At 33.8% G+C, this 12,738-nt stretch overlaps 2 protein-coding genes across 2 annotated transcripts; both read right to left on the reverse strand.

The window, feature by feature from the left end:
* Window positions 1-507: 507 nt before the first annotated feature.
* Window positions 508-5,628, reverse strand: LOC149486891 (leukocyte surface antigen CD53-like). The gene is made up of 5 exons (XM_089697061.1): window positions 5,509-5,628; window positions 5,077-5,265; window positions 2,114-2,272; window positions 1,601-1,801; window positions 508-1,218 (listed from the first exon to the last, which is right to left on the reverse strand). Exons 1-5 carry the CDS (start codon window positions 5,557-5,559, stop codon window positions 1,150-1,152), a joined length of 669 nt encoding a protein of 222 aa, XP_089553187.1. The 5' UTR covers window positions 5,560-5,628; the 3' UTR covers window positions 508-1,149.
* Window positions 5,629-8,162: 2,534 nt separating this feature from the next.
* LOC149486892 (tetraspanin-18-like) lies at window positions 8,163-10,750 on the reverse strand. Its single transcript, XM_089697060.1, has 5 exons — window positions 10,624-10,750; window positions 9,811-9,999; window positions 9,313-9,471; window positions 8,743-8,988; window positions 8,163-8,308 (listed from the first exon to the last, which is right to left on the reverse strand). Exons 1-5 carry the CDS (start codon window positions 10,687-10,689, stop codon window positions 8,246-8,248), a joined length of 723 nt encoding a protein of 240 aa, XP_089553186.1. The 5' UTR covers window positions 10,690-10,750; the 3' UTR covers window positions 8,163-8,245.
* Between the last annotated feature and the right edge of the window lie 1,988 nt (window positions 10,751-12,738).

A 12,738-nucleotide genomic window follows, 5' to 3' on the forward strand; every position in this document is an offset into this window, starting at 1 on the left:
TTAATTAGTACAGGCTTTGAACTGGTGGAATATTATTGTAAGTAAGATATGGAAGTTGTTGGCTATTTGTATAAGAATTTACTTGCGTCATATTGTTCATTGCACCATGAAGTACTTGGTACGTGGTGCACCGATCAAAAGTAGCTCATGCTATAATCAAACCTATAGATAGTCTATCTCTGTATTTAGCAAAATATACAGATCTATCAACTGATTTTGAGCGAAAGAGAGTTGCAAATATCAATCTATCAATTACGAGTGTCAATCGAATAAATATTCAGTCCAGTATACACACGTAAACCTTGAAAATCTGTCATGGGAAAAATAATAATGTACGCCATGTAAGAAAAGCTTTTATTTTCAGCGTTTTTTGGAATATTTTTAAATTCATTGGGCGTTTTAGAAAGCGATAACAGGTAATAAATGGATTTTTTATAATTTATAATAGGATAGGTAACTGATATACGGATAATTTAATATAAAATTAAAAAAAAAACATGTTCACATATTATATTAATCTAAATTATATAAAATTTAATAAACTAAAAAGCGTAAAAATCATAATAAACTATCTTATAAAAATGATATAAAATTAAAAAATACAAGCGTTTTTCCTACTGTGTAGGTACCTATACATAGTTTAACAATTATTCCGTTGAACATTTTACACAAATCGCACTAGTTATTTACATTATCATCAAATACTTATATAATCACAATTACGTCACAATGAACTGATAAAATTACAAAATATAGGTTTATAAACCCTCGGCGGGTACTTCCCTAAATACGAGCGGAATATAAAGATAAGATTAGGTTATGTCCACAATGATAAAACTTAACTAATTTATTATCACATAAAATCATGAATACACATTTTATCGAAATTAAAAATACGTTCACAATGCTAATATGTACAAAGCCTTACCATAAATACATGGCAACGTATACAGTACTATGTTTTCGCAGACTAAAAATATGTATATTCAATTATAACAAGAGCACCTTTGTAGTAGTAATAAGTATTTATACAGAACACAAGTATTTGCAGTCAAGGTCTGATTCAACAACATAGACACTGTCAGACCTATCAGAACCAACCAGACGTCTGATTGATTTAGAGTTCACTCAGGTAAATTGTGGGTTTATTCACACAGAACGACGTCGTTTATTGCCAATCCAACAGCATAAAATCATTCCAAATAACGAAGCTGACAACTGGAAAAAAATAAATTGAATAATGTAAATAATTCCTCAAGAACACTCGATTCTTAATGAAGTTACAATATTGTATTGGAAACCTAGCAAGTGATATACTGTATATTAGACATTGAGATTTGAGACGAATTTACTAGGTTATTTCGCTTGATAAATTATAATAATTGATTTATTTTTTTTTACATTCTTTTTGACGTGCTAATCTTATGACGAGCCATAAACTGTTATCCTGAAGTTCCTGATTTTGGGAAAACTACAAATCATATTCAAAATCGCACTATGCTAATTGCTATGCATGAATCGCACTATGCATGAAAATCAAGCTTCCTTCGAAAGTATACTCTAACTACCTTATCATTAAACTCAAATTCTAATAACGCACCTCAACAATAATAAGCATGACCATGAGCCCTCCAAGGACCAAGCCATACGACTCCAAATATACGGTCACTATCCTATAGCAGCCATTGAACGCGTTGGTGCTATTGCAGATCTGGTCATCATCTGGACAGCATGTTGCTGGTAAACTTGGTAACACGCCAGTTGTATAAGAATCCGGACCGGTTGTCCCGCAACAACTGAACTGTAACAATGTTAAAATAAATAGTTTAGAAACAATTATGGTAATTTACTATGTATTCGGTTTTTATCATCTCAAGATGGCGTGAAAACCGAATATTTCAGTAGAAGAAAAAGGCGTTTCCCCGACTAGGCGAAAGACGCAGGTTCGAATCCCGCCTAATGTTCGAATTTTTTCTATTTCCAAATTTCGCACGAAATTAAAAAAAATTCTGGCTATACATCTGATCTGCTGTTTTTATTATGTACATAGAGAAATCTTCCTTATTATGTGCTTGTAACATAGTTTTAGGAAATTAGCCACCAATTTACTAACCGCTGCCTCCATAGCATGGAAGGATTCCCTCATCTGATTATTATTGAATGCCTGTCCTAGCCAGTCCAGCACGAGCTCAGGCATTCTATTGACACTGTTGTATATCACGATCGCTAGGTATATCTTGCCTCCAGCTAGCAGAACCGTGCTCAATGAATACTGAAAATAATGTTCTTTTTATGTTTGTATGGTACGGGAGCTAGCAACAAGTCATTTTAGTATAGTTGGGTTTTTGATACAGGTACTGTTTCTCTTGCTATTTCGGTTAGAGTCCGGGCTGTCTGGCTGGCGGTAGTGGTTGCGTTTATTAGTGCGCACAGGAAAATATACTTAACTTTAAAGTCATTTATTAACGCGTAATTTTTACATAATCTTTTGCCTTTAGATAGATCCATCAGACATAATTGCACGCCTCATAAGCGAAGCGTTGAGGTGGGTACTACTGTCACTTCGCGCAAAACATCTGATTTTTCAAACTTAAAATGTCTTTATGTATCATACATTGCACTTGTAAGATAATACATACACACACATATTAAGAAAAAACACTATTTTTAACATTCATGATATTTTTGATGTCATTTTTGTTAATTAAACTAGTTAAAAAACAGTTTAAAAAAGTTCTGTCTTGGACGTCCGTGTGTCTGTATGTGCGGAGGATTTTCTTGTTAACACGATAGCGACCGAAATACTTTACTAATCGAGTCTTTTTTTTTCTCTTACGCTTGAGTATGCTCAGTTATTATATAGAACCCTTTCATTTTTCAGGGTCTGATTCGATGTGGTTTAATTGTTATTAAATAAATAAAAATAATAATTAATAAATAATTATTAAAAAAAATTATGAGGCGTGCACTTTTGGATTTTCCAAACTATTTTTTTATTGCAATACGTTTTTTTCGTTGTTAAATAGTAGACTGGGGTAGAAGCCTTTAAAAATAATGAAAAGATAAAAAAAATCGCAGTCGGATGAAACCCATTAGAAAAGGAGGGGAATATGATAAAAATGTACGGAAAAATAAATTACGGTCAAACCGAGTTCGGGAAGCGGGAGGGGGGAGCTTTTAAGAGAAAAAAATGGTTTCTCTCGATTTCCGACAAAACTACAAGTCCTATAGAAAAAAGTTCAATGGCAAAGTTGTAGGTAATTAAAAGTTCTACAACTTTTGTATTCACAATTTTTTCACATAACCTCAAAATTTAGGTGAAAAATTCAAAAAACCAAGTTTTTGGTCTTTTATTTTTATCTACTTCAAAATTTATTTTTTTTCTACGAAATTTGGTGGAAACTTACTTTATTATGTCCCAAATACACTGTAATTTATTTGATTGAAAATATTTATTTTTCCGCCTTATTTTGAATTAATACCAAAAAAACAACCTAATTTTCAATCGAAAAGTCACCCGTCAAAATATCAGCTTTTTTCAAAAACTTGGGGTGCCTTTTATTCATTGAAATCTCTACTTTCATATGGTGTAAAAAAAATAAACACCACCATAGTAAATGTTCTCAGGAAATGCATACAAACAGTGTGATAATGAGCTTTTACTAAATCAGGCACACTTCTTGAACTCTATATCTTCTCTTGTATTGGCTTTTCGGTAATATTTCAAAAGAAAAATAATTATCTGTTCTAAGTTTAATATTTTACAGCATATTCAAAAGCAAAATGATGTCGATAAAAACATTTCAGGTATTTCGAGAAGTGTGTCTGATTTAGTAAAAGCTAATTTTCACACTGTTTGTATGCATTTCCTGAGAATATTTACTATGGTGGTGTTTATTTTTTTTACACCACATGAAAGTAGAGATTTCAATGAATATAAGACACCCCAAGTTTTTGAAAAAAGCTGATATTTTGACGGGTGACTTTTCGATTGAAAATTAGGTTGTTTTTTTGGTATTAATTCAAAATAAGACGAAAAAATAAATATTTTCAATCAAATAAATTACAGTGTATTTGGGACATAATAAAGTAAGTTTCCACCAAATTTCGTAGAAAAAAAATAAATTTTGAAGTAGATAAAAATAAAAGACCAAAAACTTGGTTTTTTGAATTTTTCACCTAAATTTTGAGGTTATGTGAAAAAATTGTGAATACAAAAGTTGTAGAACTTTTAATTACCTACAACTTTGCCATTGAACTTTTTTCTATAGGACTTGTAGTTTTGTCAGAAATCGAGAGAAACCATTTTTTTCTCTTAAAAGCTCCCCCCTCCCGCTTCCCGAACTCGGATTGACCGTAATTTATTTTTCCTTACATTTTTATCATATTCCCCTCCTTTTCTAATGGGTTTCATCCGACTGCGATTTTTTTTTGTTTCAAAAATTATCTACTCTAGTCTATAGGTGCCATACGCAATTTTTTATTTCAAAATAATTAAAATGTCATCGGAATAAATGAAATTACATCAACATACGAGTACGTGTTGTCTCTAAAATCAAAATGTAAAATAGACATTATTTTAAAACAGCAACTAGGTACGTACAGAGCCAGTTCTTCTCCGTAGAAATGTCGTGATGATTCAAAAGTGCTTCTACATGAAATCTAATTGAATAAATCTAAGGAATAAATAATATGTTTGGATTTGAGTTTCTCAAGACTTCTCTGTTGACAAATGTTGAAAAAATTCTTATTTGTATGTTTGAATGTAGCCGACTTTATACACGGTTTTGATTGTCACAATACGTGACAATACAATGATTTCATCATAATCAAGTGTGTTTTTAAAGTGAAACTTTTATTACATCGTCTCAAACTTTTTGGTCTGTGGACTGTGTAGCGCATGTCGCGTGTATCGCGGCTGCCGAGTAGGTATACCTAGGTATACCTACTCGGCAGCCGACCGTCACAGTGTTCGGAAATCGGAACCGTTCGAACAGTTTCACTTTTACCGTGGTTTCATAAAACCACACAATATTTTTTTTATTTCTTTTTGTAACCATAAAAGTCGTTACTTACCACGAGTAATAAAAATCGATTTTCATGAATGGATCCGCAGTACCCAAAACAGGATATTATAAGTACTAAAACGCCTATTATAATCACTGATATAGGGATGGCTTCTATGGCGATTGGCATCAAAACTTTTAGTTCAGCTGTATGCACTACCACTGCAGTTCCTAGACCTATAAGAGTGAGTCCGGCAAGCTGGAAAAATTAAGGAAAAACTTTGTTATGTTAATATGTGTATATGTAGGTATACCTACTTCTATTTTAAAGCTTTACTTGTAAATTTAGTTTATCTCTATAGTGAATTATTACATCTCGATTTTTTATTGTCAATGATTACCTAATAATATAAAAACCAAGTTTTCATACAGAATTTTCTTCAACCTGTATTCTAAGCTCAACAAATGAATAAAAAGATCAGTAATCCGCAGATAAACTTACCGTAAAAATAGAATTTGCACAAAACAAAACATATTTTGCTAATAAACCCATATTTGTATAATGTATTATTTAAAAAAAACACAGATAATTAATATATTGGTTTCAGTAATCACTAGTTCGCGTTCGGACTGCTGGTTGCAATGCAAACAGAATATAAACACTTATCTTGTATCGGGGAATCGTAACGCGATAAGCATTCTGCATTGGTTGATTTATATAAAACAAATGTGGATTAAAAATATAGTAAAAATTCATATAAAAATGATGCTTAGAATTACCTAGTCACAAAATTATGTGAGACAAATTATATTCGGAAAAATGGTAGAAAGAAAACCTAGAATATCAGTAAAAAGTAGAAATATAGTTTCATTCAAATTACTTCCAAAAGCAAGTTAAAAAGACTTGTTGTAAATTATAGGACCTGAGACTCTACCAGAATAAGAGTAAATAAAAATAAAGGTAACCCGGACCGAAAAAATTATTTAAAACTAACAATAAGAACAAGTAACTATTTATCTTTATAAGTAAAAAGTATACCATTCTCGTTTATCGAAAATATGTTTCATTTGTTCAAAAGGTTCTATTAAATCCTTTGATATAGACTGTACTTCACTACATAGTATTTAAAAACAAAGTCGCTTTCTCTGTCCCTATGTCCATATGTACCTATGCTTAAATCTTGAAAACTATGCAACGAATTTTGATGCGGTTTTTTAACAGAAAAGTGTACGAGTGATTCGAGAGGAAGGTTTTTGTATAATATAAAGCCGGGTATCCACTTAGGTTCGCCGTGGATCGCGAACAATGTGTGCTCCGCGAACGTGAACGTGTACAGTGTACACACTTAGGCTGCAACATCAGTGCTCCTGTCTAGGGAATGCAATCCCGATCCCGCGGGATCCCGATCTCGCGAGATCTCGTGTAATTTTTCGGGATCAATCCCGACGCATCATATGACGAGATCCCGTTCGAGATTGACGGGATTGGGCGGCAGTGGTCAGCGACGCAATACACAACCACTCGGGGCGCAAGCTTTTAAATTTTTCCTAATTCCCTTGAAATAAGCTTATTGTTTTGATGACCTAATTTACCTACGTTAATTTCCTTACAACCTGATTACTATTTAGTTGGTAAGATTAAAGAATAAAGGTTTTTATTTTCTTTCGAGTAATACATATGTTATTTTAGTTAACCTCACAAGGGGCCATCCATAAATTACGTCACACGTTAATAGGGGGGGAGGGTATCATCTTTATGTGACATAATGTGACAAGGGGCAGGGGGGATCAAAAGCTTTGTGACGTGACATAATAAAACGAAACGAAATTTGTACGTGAGCAAAAAACTTTGAACAGAAAATTTTTAATCTATATGTATGTATTAATAATTTCGCACTCTCGCTATAAGATTATCTCTTACTCAACAACATTTAATTCCTATAGTCATGTTGTAACTTGTAATGCAAGTGGGACACTAAAATTTACGATTTTTTAAATTTTCGATATTTAAGATTATTTAATAAGTAAAAATAAGTAAAAAAATGAAAATAACTGTTTTCTTTTGATTATTTTTAGATACATGCATAAGTTTGAAAAATGTGTCACGTCACATTAAGGGGGACGGGGTACTAAAAATGTCACAACGTGTGACAAGGAGTGGGGGAGGGGTTGAAAAGTTCTAAAATTCGCGTGACATAATTTATGGATGGCCCAACTATCACAAACAAGCAGTTATTACCTTTTTCAGTCATCTGAATTCAACATATTTTTTTATATTAGACGGGATCCCGAAAATTCCGGGATCCCGCGGGATTGATATTTCTAATCCCGCGGGATCCCGAATTTGCAATCTCGAGTCGGGATTGCATTCCCTACTCCTGTCGGAGCGCTAAATTCCGCGCTCCGGTCTCCAGTAGACACACGACAGACGGTCGGTGCAATGCCGCCTCCAGAATTAGTAGGAAGTGCAGCTTATATTTTGATACATTATATTGTGATGGAATACAAACAACCTCCTCAATTTTTGCAAGGTAATATGAATAAGGGAAGAAGAAATAATGAAATAATGCATATATTCATCATTTCATCGGACCACTCCATGTTCGCGAACTTAACAAACACGCGCTCGCGTCCACGAACAAACTGCGCTCCCCTTTGAGTTCGCGCAAAAAACCGCTTCCGGAGCGCTCCGCCGCGGCCGTGCTCCGATCGTGCTCCAGTCACGCTCCGCGATCACGACGTATCCATTATGTTTGGTTTGCGGAGCGGGCGCGTTCGCAAACCACGGCGAACCTAAGTGGATACCCGGCTTAATGTATTTGGTTTTAGACAAAGCGGGCGAAGCCGAAGGCGGAAAGCTAGTAGGTAATGCTTTATCGTAATGGTAGTTAAGTAGGTATAACTTTTAACACATGTAAGACTGAAAATTTTCCACATATCTTAAAATCTAGGTCCCAATTTTCTTGGTACGATTTCAGTGTAATGCAATTGTTATCTAAACTGTTAATTAACAGCAACTCTTACTATCTGATGTTTTATAATATAGGTAATAAGATCATATAAAGATATGTATAGAGGTGAAGGTGAATCCCCGAAACCAGAGATTTCCTATCACTTATCACAGACTTATCTTAAAATTAAACAAATGTCTTTTTTAACAAATTTTATTTCAAACGTAACAATCTACAGTATAATATACCTAGGTAATATAACATTAACAAGGTTTATTTTTAACAATATTAAACAGTCTTCGGGCTTCTGATGCAACAGGAGAGCGACATCGCCATAACCATAGCTAGGAACTGTAACAAGTAAGTAATTCTTATGAAAAATGATGTTTTTCTATCAGTCCACTAACAGGATTTCTTATTATTTCCTGATCTAAGGAGGGAAATAATTAAAATCAATTAATGATTAGCGAGAAAAATAATAAGGCAAATTACTAAATTAGCTCTTCCGTGTTCTATGAGATTTTAACAAACATTTATTTTAATCATCTTTCCATCGGACTAATTTTATATTTCGACAGTCGTCACTGTTAATAAATGGATTTGATTTCCAATTTGTAATTTTAAAATCAATTACACCAACTGCCCTTTAATCAGATTTTCCCTAAGCCTCAAATTGAACAAAACATCTTCTAATTAGGCGAGAAAAAAAAAGTTACATTCTTCATTATAATCATCCTTCATCAATCAAATAAAATATTTAACCTAATTCTGGTCATTCAACTTACCTCAAAAGCAATAACAACAATGAAAGCCATTCCAACATAATGTGCCAACACGCCCAGGGCTTCCAGTAACACTTCATTACACCCTTGATGAGCATCATCAGCATAACAGGATAGAGCCATATCTCTATCAACAACGATAGGTGTGTCGAAGTCTGGTAGTGTCGTGGCGTTTTTACAGCAAGATGGCGGTAGTCTGTCGTAGACGCCGGCATAGGAATCTGGCCCCGTGGTCCCGCAACACTTGAGCTGTAGCGTGTAAATGGTTAGTTTTGTGAGATATAGAAGTTGGTAAGATATCGTGGAATATATTGTGAGCTGTAACTAGGGTTTGCCGGCGGCTTCGTTCGCGTTCGAAATGTTTTTTCATTTCATTCAAATCAGCTCAGCCGATTATGTAAGCAGAGGCAAACATACACAAAAAGCAAAAACTTTTACATCACTTGCGTAAGTCAAAACGTAATAGAAGTTACCATAAGATCACGAATCACGATGTAGGATTATCGCGTCCTTAGTTACGAATTAAAAAAATTTCATGTAATGTAATAGCAATAAATATTAAATGAAACTTACGGAAGCTTCCATAGCATGAAAACTTTGCAGGTCGCTATCATTAAAGGCCATTTTCAGCGAATCTACGACCATGACCCTCAACTCCTCCTGCTCTTGGTTCCTTATGGTCATTAATCCGTAGATTTGTAGACCAGCTAAGATCAATACTATGGCAGAATACTGAAATTAAAATATCTATAATTTTATAATAAGATATTTTTATCACGTGCTCTATTACTATTTAAAAGCCAAAAATACAACACAGATTTGTCCTTACTAACTTATAAGTCTGAAATTGTTTTACTTATTATTTTTAAGGTTGCCAATATTCAACAACAGATACCTAATTCTTTTATAGTTTTTTTGATAAAAACTTCAAGTATTTTTTTACATAATCCCGAATTTATTTCATTGTTTTTTAACAATACGTATGCAAAATTATCTTTATTTATTTATTACGACTACGATTTATTGTTTCAAAATACAATATGAGACAATTTAATATCGGAAAATACTTACAATATAAAGCAAATTCTTCCTCTCAGCACACGCTCCGCACCAACCTAGAGAGCTAACGATTGCTATAACACATCCTAATACTATCGCCAGAATGACTGCGAATTTCAAACTATAAACATCGATTTGAGGACTCGAGCTCAGGTGGTAGAGAGCAATCCCACCAACTATTGCAAGACCAGCGCCTATTAACTGTAAAGAGAAGATATCTTTAATTTATGTTTAAATTGTCCAGTTTATTCATATTATGGTTTTTTAAGCGATCGTCTTAGGACTCAAAATTTATTTTTTATGGATATTAATAACTAGCTGTGCCGCGCGGTTTCTCCCGCATTGCTCCGCTCCTGTTGGTCTTAGCGTGATGATATACATAGCCTACAGCCTTCCTCGATAAACAGGCTATCTAACACCGAAATAATTTTTCAAATCGGACCAGTAGTTCCTAAGATTAGCGCGTTCAAACAAACAAACTCTTCAGCTTTATTATATTAGTATAGATGTTAGTAATGTAGTCTGTTTGTTATCTGTGATTCGTATAGTCACGATTATTAATTTACTGTGATTTATGAAAATAATGAAATAAGTTATAAACCACCCATTGCTTCATTATATATTTTTTGACTTTTTACTCCTACAACTATTGGTCTTATAAAATAAAAGTAAAAAAAATATGTTAAAGTTAATTGTGCAAATGGCGGCCTTATATCTCAAAGCCATTTCTACCAGGCAACCTTCTGGCAAAGGCCATATTATATTTAATTTAGTAATGTCTTACAAATGTTTACTTTATTAAATAAGTGAATACTAAATACTTACAAAGAAAAATAAATTAATGCTAACTAAAATGTATCTCACTACGAATTTCCCTAGACAGACACACATGTTTAGAACTAGGCTAACTGAGCTAAACTATTGCTGCTTCGGTCAGGTATAACACTATCATACAAGGGCACTTCTAATTGTATGCCACTTTAAACTAGATCAATACCTTTCTAGGATAAGTGGGCAGGTGCGTCACTATTTTAAAATAATGGAAAATTATTATTTTTATGCAGGTCGTCGAATTATTAGAAACTTTCGGTTATAGGATGATTGCATTCTGGGAGATATTTAAACCACAAATGGAAAACAGGCCTTATTTATTTCTATAAACTATTACTGTTAGTACTGTTGTCCGTCTGTCTGTTTGTAATTGTATCAAATACTCAAATCTATGTTAACTTGAAGCAAACTTCTAAGCCAACGCAATCAAAAGATATAACAAGGTAGCCGTTTAATGTACAAATTTTCGAAATTTCAGTGAATACACAATCTTGAAAATTTGTACGAAGCAACGTCTTATAGCAAGCCTAATATAATTTCAACAAAAATGTACTGTAAGTGTAACCCTTGGTGCGCGAATCAGATTCGCCGCTCGCGCTTAGCCGGTATTACTTTTACTTTGCACGGCATAAAAAATCACAGAGGAAAATTTTCATTTTTAAGATTAAATTAATTGAAATTATTTTCATTCTAATTCCATGATTTTTTTAGATTCGTATGATAAGATCCCATAGGACCGCCGCCTCCTCGGTACAGTGATTGACGCGTGAGCGTAGAACCGAGGGGTCCTGGGTTCGATTCCCGGTGGAGACGAAAAAAAAATGTCTCGGTCTGGCAGGACACAGAAGGCTGATCACCTACTTGTCCCTAAAGAAAAATCGATCAGTGAAACAGATGTATGAATAATGCATCTGCCCCCTACCCCACTACGGGGACACGGGACTTCACTTTTATGATAAGATCCCATACGTGCATACCAACTTACTAGTTACTTAGCTTTTCGCTTGTGTTATGGAAACCGGGTGGCTGTCGGCTGATCAACATACATAGGTATATAATTTAAAATAAATACTTATATAGATTATTAACACCCAGACATGGAGCAAACATCGATGTTCATCACACAAAGACTTGCCCCGGGTGGGAATCGAACCCACGACCTCTGGCTTGGCAGGCAGGGCCACTATCAACCAAGCCAAACGGTCTGTCATTAAAATTTATTTAAAAATAGTAAAGATCCATTTTATAGCCCACTGAATAACACATCTCATTTTTTGTAATACTTAATAAATAAAATATTCCGGACGAAACTCCAGGACACAATATAACAAATCAGAATTATCAGGAAATAAAGATAGCAATTGTAATAGGTATTAAAATTATTATTAATTGTTATTTATCTATAAGAACACTTGTAGCTTTAATAATATATTTATTTGTCAGAATACTTAGAAACTGAGGTTAAATTAAATTATGAAAAACAAATGAAACCCTTGAGAGCCAGTGACACAAAAAAGTAAGGCAGAGCTTATAATTTAATAATGCTTATTGTATACAGGGTGTAATCGTTAAGTGTGCACAGGCGATTTTTCCGTAAGTATTACAGATAACAAAAAACTTTAAACTGATATCGAAAGTACTTAACCTAATGAGTAAAATGGCCGTAATAAATTTTTAAAAATAAATCGAGAAATATCAAAAAAATTATCTTTAAACCCTCCCATACATTAAGTATGAAATATAAATATCCCGTATACATTTAATATGAAAGATTTTAGCTTTCTTTTTCTTTTTTGGTTTTCTGCTTTAATTACTTCGCAAATTTGAAGTGGCATTTTCCACGCTTTTTCCGGACATTTTCACGCATTTTCACGCATTTTCCGGATATTTTCCGGGGATTTTCCGAGCATTTCTTGACATTTTCCAGGCTTTTTCCGGACATTTCCACGCATTTTCCGGATATTTTCCGGACATTTCCCTGGTATTTTCCGGTTATTTTCCGGGATTTTCCAGACATTTTCCGGGAATTTCCCAGGCATTTTCCGGGGATTTTCCGAGCATTTCCCGGGGATTTTCCGGATGTTTCCCAGACATTTTCCGGACATTTCC

This window comes from Colias philodice, chromosome 7, assembly GCF_061535455.1.
Source record: "Colias philodice isolate Cphi_HAF_F1 chromosome 7, ilColPhil1 Martin Lab GWU primary, whole genome shotgun sequence".
NCBI lineage: Eukaryota > Metazoa > Arthropoda > Insecta > Lepidoptera > Pieridae > Colias > Colias philodice.

Bases quoted from the DNA above. Each gene is read 5' to 3' on its own strand.
- LOC149486891 (XM_089697061.1), bottom strand. From the start codon at position 5,559: ATGGGTTTATTAGCAAAATATGTTTTGTTTTGTGCAAATTCTATTTTT. The intron at 5,266-5,508 runs GTAAGTTTATCT...TAATTTTTCCAG, and splicing joins GTGCAAATTCTATTTTTACG to CTTGCCGGACTCACTCTTAT. The intron at 1,219-1,600 runs GTGCGTTATTAG...ATTTTTTTCCAG, and splicing joins TCATGCTTATTATTGTTGAG to TTGTCAGCTTCGTTATTTGG.
- LOC149486892 (XM_089697060.1), bottom strand. From the start codon at position 10,689: ATGTGTGTCTGTCTAGGGAAATTCGTAGTGAGATACATTTTAGTTAGC. The intron at 10,000-10,623 runs GTAAGTATTTAG...TTCTCTTTACAG, and splicing joins GCATTAATTTATTTTTCTTT to TTAATAGGCGCTGGTCTTGC. The intron at 8,989-9,312 runs GTAAGTTTCATT...TACACGCTACAG, and splicing joins TTCATGCTATGGAAGCTTCC to CTCAAGTGTTGCGGGACCAC.